The sequence below is a fragment of the Rhinopithecus roxellana genome, chromosome 14 (genome assembly GCF_007565055.1).
Source record: "Rhinopithecus roxellana isolate Shanxi Qingling chromosome 14, ASM756505v1, whole genome shotgun sequence".
NCBI classification, from domain to species: domain Eukaryota; kingdom Metazoa; phylum Chordata; class Mammalia; order Primates; family Cercopithecidae; genus Rhinopithecus; species Rhinopithecus roxellana.
Window position 1 is genome coordinate 25,444,786 of NC_044562.1, and position 13,138 is coordinate 25,457,923.

Below are 13,138 nucleotides of genomic sequence, written 5' to 3' on the forward strand. Positions count from 1 at the left end.
TTTGCTTTCCAGAAAAGTTGGTCATATAATCTCCTTTCTCCTACAGTACCAATGAGATGCTTATTGAATCATGGTTACTTGTAACACACATAAATGGCATTTTACCACTGGTTTTGGCCCTCTATCCTTGTGTTTCATTACTAGGATTTGAAGTTAACTCTGAAAAAAGGGTAAAATATAGTTGACCCTTGAACAATGCAGGGATTAGGGATATTGACCCCTCATGTAGCAGTGAATCTGTATATAACTTTTGACTTCCCAAAAACTTAACTCCTAATAGCCTATGGCTAACTGAAAGCCTTACTGATGATATATTAATAAACAATCAACACATTTTGTTATACGTATTATAAACTTTATTCTTACAACAAAGTAAGCTAAAAAATATTAAGGAAATCAAAGGAAGAGAAAATATATTTACGACTCATTAAGTGGACATGGATGATCAAAAAGCTCTTCATCTTTGTCTTCCCGTTGAGTAGGCTGAAGAGGAGGAGGAAAAGAGGATGGTCTTGCTGTCTCAGGGTGGCAAAAACAGAAGAAAATCCGCGTATACATAGTGATCTGCAATATTTAAACCCACGTTGTTCAAGGGTCAACTTTAACTTACTTTTAACCTACCAATTCAGTCAACTAGTTATTTTTCAAATGTTCCCCTCCAAAAACAGTCTCTGCTTTACCTTTGGGAGCTATAAACCCTGTAATATAACTCAAGTTCCACTTTCCTAGCCAGTCTCAGGAAAGGCGCTTCAAAGTTCCTTTATCTTTCTTTATTAAAAAATGTCAGGCCGGGCGCAGTGGCTCATGCCTGTAATCCCAGCACTTTGGGAGGCCGAGGTGGGCGGATCACGAGGTCAAGAGATTGAGACCATCCTGGCCAACATGGTGAAACCCCGTCTCTACTAAAACACAAAAAATTAGCTGGGCGTGGTAGCATGCACCTGTAGTCCCAGCTACTCGGGTGGCTGAGGCAGGGGAATCCCTTGAACTCAGGAGGCGGAGGTTGCAGTGAGCTAAGATCTCACCACTGCACTCCAGCTTGGGTAACAGAGCGAGACTCCGTCTAAAAAATAAATTAATTAATTCATGGTAAAATTGTTGTTGGTTTTAACATTTTACCTCTTTTCTATTTTCAACTCGTAGGTCCTGCTATTCTTGTTAACCCCTGGGAGTGACTACTGGAAGACTCAAACTAAAAATAACGGTTGCCGAAAAGTTTTTAAAAAATGATAAATCAAAAGGAATTTGCAGTTAGGGGATTACTGAACTGACCACAAAGGATTAGAATACCAAAACCTCTCTACTGAATTAAATGTGTTCCAATACTTAGAAGAGTGCTTGGTACATACTATTATTATGACTAGAATACTAAATTGAACTGAAATATATGCTTTATTTTCCCTTCACCATTAACATTTTAAGCTGTTTTTGAGTTTCAACTTCTTAGAAAAGGCAATTTCTGAGAAACATAACATTTGCCTTTTCCTGCTATTTATAATAGAAACTGAATAAGAAACATACTAGAAGTATACAGAATTTTAAACTTAGAATTTAGGGATCATGTAAATAGCTGCCTACTTATAATCTATACTATGCATTTCCCAAAGAGTTTTAACATTACTATTTCAGTTAAAATTGTATTACAGAAGCAAAGTTCATCAACCTCCTGCCATTACTGGGTATATCAAATTAAAATGCAATGTAACGTGGAGAAAAAAGTTACTGGTATTACAGCAAAAAAATTCATATAAGATACATAAATTATGATACCTCAAAGCTAGAGGCAAATAAAATACACCTAATTATACAAATTCTATACAATTAAATCAAGAACTTTAGGAAAATTTCTTGTAAAAATGTCAAGAAAATATTTGATCTGGTTGGGCACAGTAGCTCATGCCTGTAATCCCAGCACTTTGGGAGGCCAAGGAGGCGGATCACCTGAGGTCAGGAGTTCAAGACCAGCCTGACCAACATGGAGAAACCCCATCTCTACCAAAAATACAAAAATTAGCCGGGTATGGTGGCATATGCCTGTAATCCCAGCTACTAGGGAGGCTGAGGCACAAGAATCGCTTAAACCTGTGAGGTGGAGGTTGCAGTGAGCCAAGATCGCACCACTACAGTCCAGCCTGGGTGACAGAGTAAGGATCTCAAGGAAAAAAAAAAAAAAAGATTTGATCAAACCAAGATTTTAGAAAAACAAAATCAAAAACACTGTGACTTGATTAACATTTATTTAATTTTGGAAACACAGTAGAAAAGAAAAACAAACCAAAAAAAAACACCTATTTCTTCACAATTTTGAAAATATCTGGCTTGAAACACCTTTGACATTTATCTCACTTTCAGTCTCAAGTTTCAGGCTGCCACATTCATGGCTGGCTAGCTGGCAGTGATGCTCTTTTCTGCTCTCAAGGTTTCTTTGGGCTTGGAATAGTTCCAAGGCCGTCTATTCTCTGTGAATCCATAAAGTTTTCTAAGTGCCACTCGAGCAGCCTCTTCTTCTGCAACCAATACTGTTTCCCCAGGTCCTTCTGCAATCAATTTTTTATCACTAGAAAAAGAACAAATAGTAGTCTTAAATTACATGGAATATTATAAGACAGTACACAAAGTAGTTATAAAGCAATTATGCCTTCTACATGTTATTTCAATAACACACATTAGAAGTAACACAATAGCTTTGATAGATCATCTTTTGGATTTTAACTAGATTTGTTGCAAGTTCATTACATATGGTAATTAGACAAAGATACACTCATGTTTCATTAGAAATATATACAACTCAATCAAGTCAAAAAAGCAAGTAGTATCTATGTTTTCAATTGTTGATGACAGAATTGGAAGAATATGTAAATAAATATCTCCTTACAAAACCCTGAAACTAGTAAAACTATTATCAGGAATTATGACTATTTTTATTTTTAATATGTGATATAACTTGGGAAAAGATTCTGTTGAAAAAATTATGCCTTTTGAGTTTGTTATCTAAACTTTAACACAAATGAGAAACCAGTTCTATATTTCAAATTAAGAACTTTAGGCTGGGCGTGATGGCTCACACTTTTTTTTTTTTTTTTTTTTTTTGAGAAAGAGTCTTGCTCTGTTGCCCAGGCTGGAGTGCAGTGGTGCGATCTCAGCTCATTGCAAGCTCTGCCTCCCAGGTTCATGCCATTCTTCCACCTTAGCCTCCCAAGTAGCTGGGACTACAGGTGCCCGCCACCACACCAGGCTAGCTTTTTGTATTTTTAGTAGAGACGGGCGTTTCACTGCGTTAGCCAGAATGGTCTCCATCTCCTGACTTTGTGATCCACCCGCCTTGGCCACCCCATGGCTCACACCTTTAACACCAACACTTTGGGAGACCAAAGCAGGTGGATTGCTTGAGCCCAGGAGTTCGAGATCAGACTGCACAAGATAGTGAGACCTCCAAAAAAAAAAAAAATAGTAAATGAAAAAAAAAAGTTAGAGCTTCAAAACAGGCTCCGATTTTAAAATTATTTCATATATGTCTAATCCACTCTAATTTATTTCCAAGTGAGATAACACTCAATGTTGGCTATGAGTATTCTATTGATAAATCTAAGGTAGGTATTCCTTTGCTTTTATTGGTATTTCTGTATCATAACGATTTATCTTCTTAAAAAATGTGAAATGTTCCTTCAAGGGAGCAAAGAATGGAGAATGTGCACATCAAATAACTATAATCTTTTTTGTTTTGCTACTTCTGAAATATATTTAACTACTTCCTGGAAATTTTCTGACCTAAAATTTCATCTGTGCAATTAAAAGAAGCATCTCCAGAAAGTTTCATGCACAGCAACTGCATTTACTAAATCAGATTCAATATAAGCTGATTTGAAAGTGAAGACTGAAGCCAAATTAAAGAAAAACTAGTGAAGCTACACAAATAAAAGAACAACAATATGGAATAAATTTGCTAAAAACATCTGTTATGACAATAATTGGAAATGAAACAAAGGTTATATAAGTTAAACTTTATAATAATAAACACAAATGTGCACAAATCTTGAGAAACAGAAAAAGTCATCTTAAAGTGAATAACAAGCATAGAATTTTGTTTTTAGTCTAATGTTGCTGGTTTTATCATTGATCATGTTTTAAAAACTCATTATGTAAAATCTACAAAAACACTACTACCCAACAGTAATCACTGTAGTGATACGGCAAATGACTTCTTACGTTTTTTTTTAGATAAAAGATCATTCTCTAAAATGTCCCAATCTCATTAAAAATTCTTTTAAAATGTTGCCTGTAATAGCTGTACTACATATTACATCATGTACATGTATCATTTCCCTCTTGTATAATATCAAATTTATTTCTAATTGCTTTTCAGTTCAACAACTATTTACTGACCACCACATCCCAGCAACTGTTCAATGTATGGAGCATAAAGAGGTAAACAACAAATGTCTTTGTTCACAAAATTTGTCTGCAAATTTAAGGCAAACAACCAAAAGTTGAAATACCAAAATCAAAGAACACAAAAAATTTTAAGATGCTTGGCATTTCGTCAAAATTATTCACAGAAATATGGTACATTTTTTTCCTATCAGCAGTGTATAAACTGATAAAAGATATGTTTGAAAGGTTTGCCAATCAGATAAGTAACAAAGAGTAGCTCACTGTTTTTGCATTTCAATAAATAAAACTTTTTACAACACTATCCATTTTCCCCATATGGTAACTTCTATTTCTTTTATACTTATAAAATCTTTCGTGATACAAGGATTAGAAAAATATTTACCCAAATCTTAATCTAGCTATTTTAAATATTCAGTATTTACATTTAACACTTTAATCTTAACATCTGAGATTAATTTGGGGCAGGTCAACTTTTTACTACCAAAACTAAAAAGCTCTCAACATGGGTTGATTTATACATTTTGATGGATAACTAAGGCCCTTCCTTTTCCAGATCTAGGCTCAGTTGAAGCTACTCACAAGAATGGATTAAGGTTCAATCTGTAACATGAACAAGTCAACATTTGTACTTTTACACAGAAAAATTTAAGATAACATACTGAAAGTCTATAGCAAATATTGTTGGCTGACAAAAGCCACCATTAGCAAAATTCAGATTCTTCCCCTAAGCATAACTAGCGGGAAGGGAAGTAGTAAATAATAACACGGGGAAGAGATTTTTTTAAAAATCTTTTAATGCAATTAGAAGTTACGTTAAGGAATTTGAAGAGGTTATGTTAACATTCCTCATGGAATGTGAAGAGTCTGTTTTATTTATTTTTTTTTTTGAGACGGAGTCTCGCTCTGTCACCCAGGCTGGAGTGCAGTGGCCGGATCTCAGCTCACTGCAAGCTCCGCCTCCCGGGTTCACGCCATTCTCCTGCCTCAGCCTCCCGAGTACCTGGGACTACAGGTGCCCGCCAGGTCACCCGGCTAGTTTTTGGTATTTTTTAGTAGAGACGGGGTTTCACCGTGTTAGCCAGGATGGTCTCGATCTCCTGACCTCGTGATCCACCCGTCTCGGCCTCCCAAAGTGCTGGGATTACAGGCTTGAGCCACCGCGCCCGACCAAGAGTCTGTTTTTAAGGCTTTGTGAGGAGTCTGTTTTCAGGATTTCCTCAAAGTTATAAAGTTATGATTAAAATTTCACTAACCAGTATAAGCCAACAAAATACAAAGGCAAAGCTGTGGTGCCACCAGACTGCCTTGTAAGTCTTGATTCAGGGGCTGAAATATTCCTTTTCTTCAGTTCTTCTACCAATAGCCCCATGGGATCTATTATCTTCCACATCTCAAAGAGCTCTTTTCCAGTCATTTGAGTAATTAAGAAGTCCTACATATAAAAATACAATTTACACATTTTAATTAGTAGAAAGAATATTAGGACCACAATTCAAAATATATTCTTTACACTTTTTAAATTAGAGAAGCCACAGAGTACATTTTTAACAGAAATTTAAAACTTAATGGGAAACGAAAAACAAAAATGTACTATTCTTTTTCATTCCCCCAGTTTTTACACATATTTTATTACAAAAATCATAGTTGGATTAAAAAAACTTGAAAGCCCAAGAAACCTATTTCAAGCACTACGATCTACCAAAGTTCCACAGAAGGTAGAATCCTGTAATTTTTCTTTTCTTTTTTGAGACAGGGCTTCACTCTGTTGCCTAGGCTAGAGTGCAGAGGTGTGATCACAAGTACACTGAAACCTCGGCCTCCTGGGCTCAAGCAATCCTCCCAGCTCGGCCTCTGCAGCAGCTGAGACTACAGGTGCACACCACCATACCCGGCTAGTTTTTAAATTTTTTGTAGAGACGAGGTCTCCATAAGTTGCCCAGGCTGGTCTCAACTCCTGGGCTGAAAGGATCCTCCTGCCTTGGCTTCTCAAAGTACTGGAATTACAGGCATTAGTCACCACACCCTGCCCTATCTTATAATTCAGAATTATATTCCTACCAGTAAGAAAAAAATATTTAAAGAATTGAGTTAACAAAAAGTAGTAACTTCTCATAGAAACTCATGTAAAATGGCACTCAGAGCCTCTAGATAACAATACTTCCTCCATTAATAATATTTTTAAAAACTTGGCCGGGCAAGATGGCTCACACCTGTAATCCCAGGACTTTGGGGGACCGAGGCAGGCGGATCATTGAGGCCAGGAGCTTGAGACTAGCCTGGCCAACATGATGAAACCGTGTCACTACTAAAAATACAAAAATTAGCCAGGCGTGATGGTGCACGCCTATAAACCCAGCTAGAAGGGAGACTGAGGTGCAAGAATCACTTGAACCTGGGAGGTGGAGGTTGCAGTCAGCCAAGATCATGCTACCACGGCACTCCAGCCTGGGCAACATGGCAAGACTCTGTCTCAAAAATTAATAATAAATAATTTTTTTTAAATCGCTTAATAATTTCACATAAACTTTTAAAACTGTAACATACTAGTAATTATTTATATGACTAAGATAACTGAGAAATTATGAACATTCAAAGCAGAATTGATTTTGCCAGTAAAAAGCATTATGCTGTATAGAAACTATGGAAGCAAACATTTAATTTACAGCAATTTACATATTGAAATTAACTTGTATTAACAAACATTAGTAATACGATAACAGGATGGATGGATGGAGGCAGGAGGGAAGAAATTTAAAAAGACCCCTTAGTTCATGAAATGAAGTCAATTCATTACAACACTCCTCCAAGCACCAGAACACTTTCAACTTCATTAATAAAAAATATTAGGCCGGGCATGGTGGCTGATACCTATAATCCCAGCACTTTGGGAGGCTGAAGTGGGAGGATCAATCACTTGAGATCAGGAGTTCAAGACCAGCCTGAACACCATAATGAGACTGCGTTTCTACAAAAAAAAAATTTAGCTGGACGTAGTGGTGCATGCCTATGGTTCCAGCTACTAGGCAGGCTGACATAGGAGGATGGCTTGAGCCCAGGAAGTCAAGGCTGCAGTGCGCTGTGATTGTGCCACTACACTGCAGCCTGGACAACAGAGTGAGACGCTGTCTCAAAAAAAAAATTTATAAATCCATTCTCAGTAGGGGATTTTGAAATGTTTTAATGTACAGAAGTAGATATGCCTTATGGGATATGTATGTATACGCACATACATAAAAATCACTGAACTGCTATCTATCATATAGAATAACCAAGTGTAAGGTAAGGAAACACAACTCTTTACCACCATCGAAGATATTAGTAGGAATACAGAAAGAAAGCTCAATTTTTCTTAAGTGATTACCTTCTATTTTTTGCTATTTGCTCCTGGTCTTACTAATTTATTATTAGAACTTTCTAGTAGGGTGTGAGTTGAATACTCCAATTTCATCTCCCCAGAATAGGGAAGGGGTATGAAGAAATGATGTTTCTAAAATGCACATTTGATCATTAAAAACCTCCCACTTAGAACAACTCCAGCTGTCACTATACAAGATCATCAAAATACATACTCTGTAGCATGGCTAAGAGTGCTGTTCTAATTTCCAGATGCAGAGATATCACCTGGAGAGCTACTTAAAATACAGATTCCGGTTGGGCGCGGTGGCTCACGCCTGTAATCCCAGGACTTTGGGAGGCCGAGGCAGGTGGATCACGAGGTCAGGAGATCAAGACCATCCTGGCAAACACAGTGAAACCCCATCTCTACTAAAAATAGAAAAAATTAGCCAGGCGTGGTGGCGGGCGCCTGTAGTCCCAGCTATTCGGGAGGCTGAGGCAGGAGAATGGTGTGAACCCGGGAGGCGGAGCTTGCAGTGAGCTGAGATCGCACCACTGCACCACTTGCAGTGAGCTGAGATTGCACCACCACTGTTGCCTGTGCAACAGAGCAGACTCTGTCTCAAAAAATAAAAAAATACAGATTCCTAAGTCCTACTCCCAGAGATTATGTACTCTGAGGGGGTGCCTGAGAATCTGCATTTCTATCAAGTTCTCCAGTGATGCTGATACTGACGCCCAAACCACTTTCTGAGTAACACTGTTGGCTCTTCTGTACACTGGCTCTCAAAGGTCCAGACTCAGCTCTGATCACTTCTCCAAATGCAATATGATCCAGTCACAAAAAATTAACTGTTGTTCCCAAGCACAAGCTCATCCTTGACATTGTCTTCCCAAAACATCTTTTTTAGGGGCACAAATCGCTTCTATAAAACCTTTCCTAGCCTTACTAAAGTTGGTTGTTGCCTCCTCTGAATTCACTCTGCGTCTTAACACCTCTAGGAAAGCACTTCCACATTGCATTCCATCTAACTAATGAGCTGTGAGTAGGATCAAATCCTATTTAGATTGTGGCTCCAGAGCTCAGCAGAGTGCCTGGCCCATAGAAAGGCACTCAACATTAAGTGGATGAACAAATGAAACAGGACAATCCAAACCTGTCAATTCTACTATGAGAGACATCAAAGCTCAACTTATAAATAGATATTTGAATTATCTATGTTTCGTAAGATCTTTACTTGGAACTGCTAAGAGGCATTAAAATATGGTAAATATTTCCAACATAGTTTTATGACTACCTTGTATACTTTCAAAATGGTGACCAAAAATTATTTAAACTCCAGAGGTTATAGTGAAGAGAATGGAAATCAAAGAGGACTTTGTCAGAATTTCTATAGAAAAAAACTAATTGGGGGAAGAAAGATAGGTCTTACCTATGAACAAAGTCTGAAGTGTCAGTAAATAAAGATATTCTCTAACAAAATTATCAAACTTGGCATCAAAACTAAATGAACAGATTCCAATAGCATGTGATGCTGGTTTAAAGACTGAATGTCAGTCAGATAGATGCTTGAATCAAAACTGTCTTTATGACTTAAAGGTGGACTCTCTATTATCAAAAAGTGAACAAAATCTCATGTTTTCATCCAATGGCAGAGGATAAAACTTCTCCCAGTTAATAAATTACAAAAGGATAGTGGGAGTCAAGTTGTACCAATTAAGAAACCGAATTAGCTAAGTCAGTAGCTAACAAAGAGTTAGGCATTAGAGGGACCTGAAATCCAAGATTTCATCACTTGGAAGAGCAGACAGCAGCTGGTACTGAAGCACAGGCCCCTGCATAGTGTCCTTTGACTTCATTCATTCACCAAACACCTACTGAGTATCTCTCATGCAGGCAGTATCCTTGGCCCTAAGGATGTATACTTAAAGATGACATGGCTTGTGGTCCTTCAGAAATCACAACCCACAATTTATTATTCACTTTTTATGATATCCACAGTAAGAGACAACTGGAATAGTGACAGCCCTTCCATAAAAAAGCTTGAGGTTTTTCTCAGTTTTTCTTGGGACAAAAATTCACTTCCAAGGTGATGTATCAAAGAAGTGAATGACAGAAGAAAATCTTCCCTTCTGTCTTTCTCAAGCATGTCCAATTAATAATTACATACCCTGATAAAAAGTGCAGTCCTCTCGGGTCCACTGCTCTGTAACAGGGCTCCAATAACTGCAAAGAAAGTTTGCTGTAATACAGTCGGGGGCACTGGGAATTCCTCACTCAGTGTTAACTGCTCCACAGCCAAGTTTCTAGCCACGTGACACACGACTTCCTCACCAGTGAGAAAGTCAACAAGATTTCTGATGCCTTCAGTGGGCAAGTCTGGGAACTCGTCTTCAAGAAACTGTGTGAGGCAAGTCTGTGAAAAAGATGTCCCTTGTTCAGATAGTTCTTGATTACTTTTAAGATTCAGAAGCACAGCTTCTTTCTCTATCCCAAGTTGCTGGCGCTTGGCCTCCTCACTTTTAATATAGCAGCTATTAACAAATGCAGTTTTGAGAAGATCTAAGGAAAAGTTTTCCTGTAACCGATGTCCAAAAGCCTGTATTTCTGCATGGTAATCCCAGTTCGGCTTCTCGGAACTGAAAATGTAAAGACAGTAAGAGATGGTAAAGAGAACAACCTGTTACTGTGATATAAAAATTTTTCACTGTGTTGTAATGTTATTAATTATATAAAGGAAATGAAAGAAGGTTATACTTCTTTTTAATGCCAGGCTGATATTCTAAATGTTAAGACTGAAGTCAGATAAATATTGGAAGTCCTTTGCTATATTCTACATATATGATTGGATTAATTTTCCCTTTGATCCAATTGTCACATGAAATTGGTTCTTCAATATAAAAGACTAAGCCATTAGCCTAACTTTTAGGTTCCTTATTTCTGCTCTAACCATGAAACTATGTTTTACACCTAAGTATGAAACATAAATGATAATTTCACAGATTCAAGCCATAAACACTAGGTATGTTATATTTACGGTCATCCCTCAATATCTGTAGGGGATTGGTTCCAAGGACTCTCCTGAATACTGAAATTCATGGATGCTCAAGTCTCCTATATAAATGGTGTAGTACAGGCACAGTTCATTTCATTGTACTTTGGTCTATTGTGCTTCACAGATTTATTGCATTTTATTTTTACAAATTGAAGGTTTGTAGCAATTCTGCATGTGCTCACTTTGTGTCTCTGTGTTAGCATTTTTTAGCAATAAAGTATTTTAAATTAAGGTACATACATTGCTTTTTAGACAATACTACTGCACACTTAATAAACTACAGAATAGTATAAACATAACTTAGGTATGCACTGGGAAATTTAAAAAGTCATGTGACTCGTTTTACTGCCATGGTCTAGAACCAACCCTACAATATGTATGAGGTATACCTGTATTTGCATATAACCTATGCACATCCTCCTGTATACTTTAAGTCGTCTCTGGATTACTTACACATAACACAATATAAAAGCCCTTTAAGAAACAAAGGGAAGCAAAGTATAAAAAGCTGGGTTGAAAGTCATAAGATATACATATAATGTATACACCTATATAATCTATACAACCCATAAAGTTTCTTCCAACTTTGAGAGCCTAAAATACTTAACCTTATAATAAACAAGGGAATGGGAATTAAGAAGAGATTTTATTTTTTGCCATAATCTTATCTGTTAGAAGACCGTTCCTACGGGTAGGAGTACAAAGTGGATCAACATTTTTGGAGGGCAATGTTAAAAGTACTAATAGCATTCAAAATTACATACTACATATGCATCCCCAAAGGCGAAATAAAGATACACGCTGTTACACAGGTTTCAATGGCAATAATATGGAGCTCATAGGTCCATAAACAGAGCCATAAAAAAGAGTGAGGTACATCTCTTTGTAATGCCATGACAACATGTCAAAGACACATTATTAAAGAGAAAAAGGAAGATGGAGGAATTTAAATTATGTAAAGTATGATCTTATTTGAAGCCATAAAAACCTGTCTCTCTGCCAAACCTGTTACCAGAACAACATTAATTAGGGCAAAAATCTAAAGCTAACTTTTTTTCCTTTTTCTCTAGACAGCAGACTTCAGGTTGTAGATTAATTTTTTTTTCTCCTTAATTTACGATGCTGTGGACCGCTTTCTTCTCGCTTATTGGAATTCTCAGGTATTACAAATGGGGGCCACAATACCCAAGTTCACATAAGGAAGACCCTCCGGCCAGCCCCATTTCTCCCAATTTCCAGGAGACAAAATCCTAAATGGTAGTTTCAAAACGTCAGGAGCAGCCTGAAGCTCTACTACCCGCGGCACAAATCCATTTTCTTTGCCTCAGGCCACGCGCCCACAGCTCACGGGTGTCTCTATCGCAAACTTCCTAAAGCTTAATCCAGGGGCGCATCAGCCGCAGGCACAACGCCGCGGGAGGAAGACCCAGTGTCTGCGACCGCCACCCTGACACCCCTTCCCGAGGTGTCTCCTACCGGCGCACGGGCGGCGGCGGGCACCGCAGAAGGCGCAGCCGCTCTAACTCCTTCTGGAAGCGGAAGGCGGCGCGGAATCCCTTCTTCACTCCCCGAACCGGAGGGACCAGCTTGGGGACGACTGGAGCAAGGAGGCAGCGAGGCCCCTGCTGCAGCAATCTTACCAGCCCGGTAGCCATTGCACGGGAGAAAGCGATGGAGGACGGAACGAAAGTAGTCGGGCCAGTGTCCCGGTAACACACTTCCCCCGGAACCCGGGACGCGGAGAGAGGACACGGACGGAGACAGCCCCCGGGGCGGGGCGACTGAGAGAGGGCGGGGACGGATACAGCCCCGGGGCGGGGTGACGGCAGCCGCCTTGGTGCTGCGCGTGCGCTTGTCTCGCCTCCGTTGGAGTTACTTTCCAATGATCCGGGCTTGAGGGCGTTTGCGTCCAAAAGCTTCTGGGAGAGGTTGCTTCACCCAGTCAGTCAGTTACTCTCTTGTTCCTTCTTTTCTCATTACAGCAAAACAAACAAAAATCTGTTTCACTTTCAAGTTAAGGAAACATTTAAATCTTCAAAAAAGAAAGCATTTTAAATTTATATTTAGTGTTCCACGCCATCAGTACAGCCACTATTGAGCAAGTATTTACCGAGCTTCTATTTTTGACCCAGCACGTCTCCAAAAGCCTTAGTTTTGGAAACCCTAGACTCAGAAATGTTGGCTTATCCAAAATTAAAATTTTTCTTTAAAAGCAATCTAATAGTACATATTTTTAAACATCCAGAAAATGACTGGAAAAAAGAATCATAAAACGGTAACAGTGGAATTAGTTTCTTCCTTCTTTAACACTCTGTAACAGTGTAAGTCTATTGCTTTCCTATCAAACTGTTAAT

General features: G+C 38.4%; 1 protein-coding gene across 2 annotated transcripts; it reads right to left on the reverse strand.

Annotated features, from left to right (window-relative positions):
- Window positions 1-345: 345 nt before the first annotated feature.
- Window positions 346-12,520, reverse strand: MRPL44 (mitochondrial ribosomal protein L44). Of its 2 annotated transcripts, XM_010356039.2 has the most exons (5): window positions 12,261-12,520; window positions 9,900-10,368; window positions 5,646-5,824; window positions 2,347-2,557; window positions 346-564 (listed from the first exon to the last, which is right to left on the reverse strand). In XM_010356039.2, exons 1-4 carry the CDS (start codon window positions 12,437-12,439, stop codon window positions 2,386-2,388), a joined length of 999 nt encoding a protein of 332 aa, XP_010354341.1. In that variant the 5' UTR covers window positions 12,440-12,520; the 3' UTR covers window positions 346-564; window positions 2,347-2,385. The 2 variants fall into 2 exon arrangements, with proteins under 2 accessions (XP_010354341.1, XP_010354340.1); XM_010356038.2 differs by lacking the exon at window positions 346-564 and having other exon boundaries at window positions 1,707-2,557.
- Window positions 12,521-13,138: the final 618 nt, after the last annotated feature.

Bases quoted from the DNA above. Each gene is read 5' to 3' on its own strand.
- MRPL44 (XM_010356039.2), bottom strand. From the start codon at position 12,439: ATGGCTACCGGGCTGGTAAGATTGCTGCAGCAGGGGCCTCGCTGCCTC. The intron at 10,369-12,260 runs GTAGGAGACACC...TTACATTTTCAG, and splicing joins CCGCCGCCGCCCGTGCGCCG to TTCCGAGAAGCCGAACTGGG. The intron at 2,558-5,645 runs GTTAGTGAAATT...TTCTTTTTCTAG, and splicing joins TATTTTGTTGGCTTATACTG to TGATAAAAAATTGATTGCAG.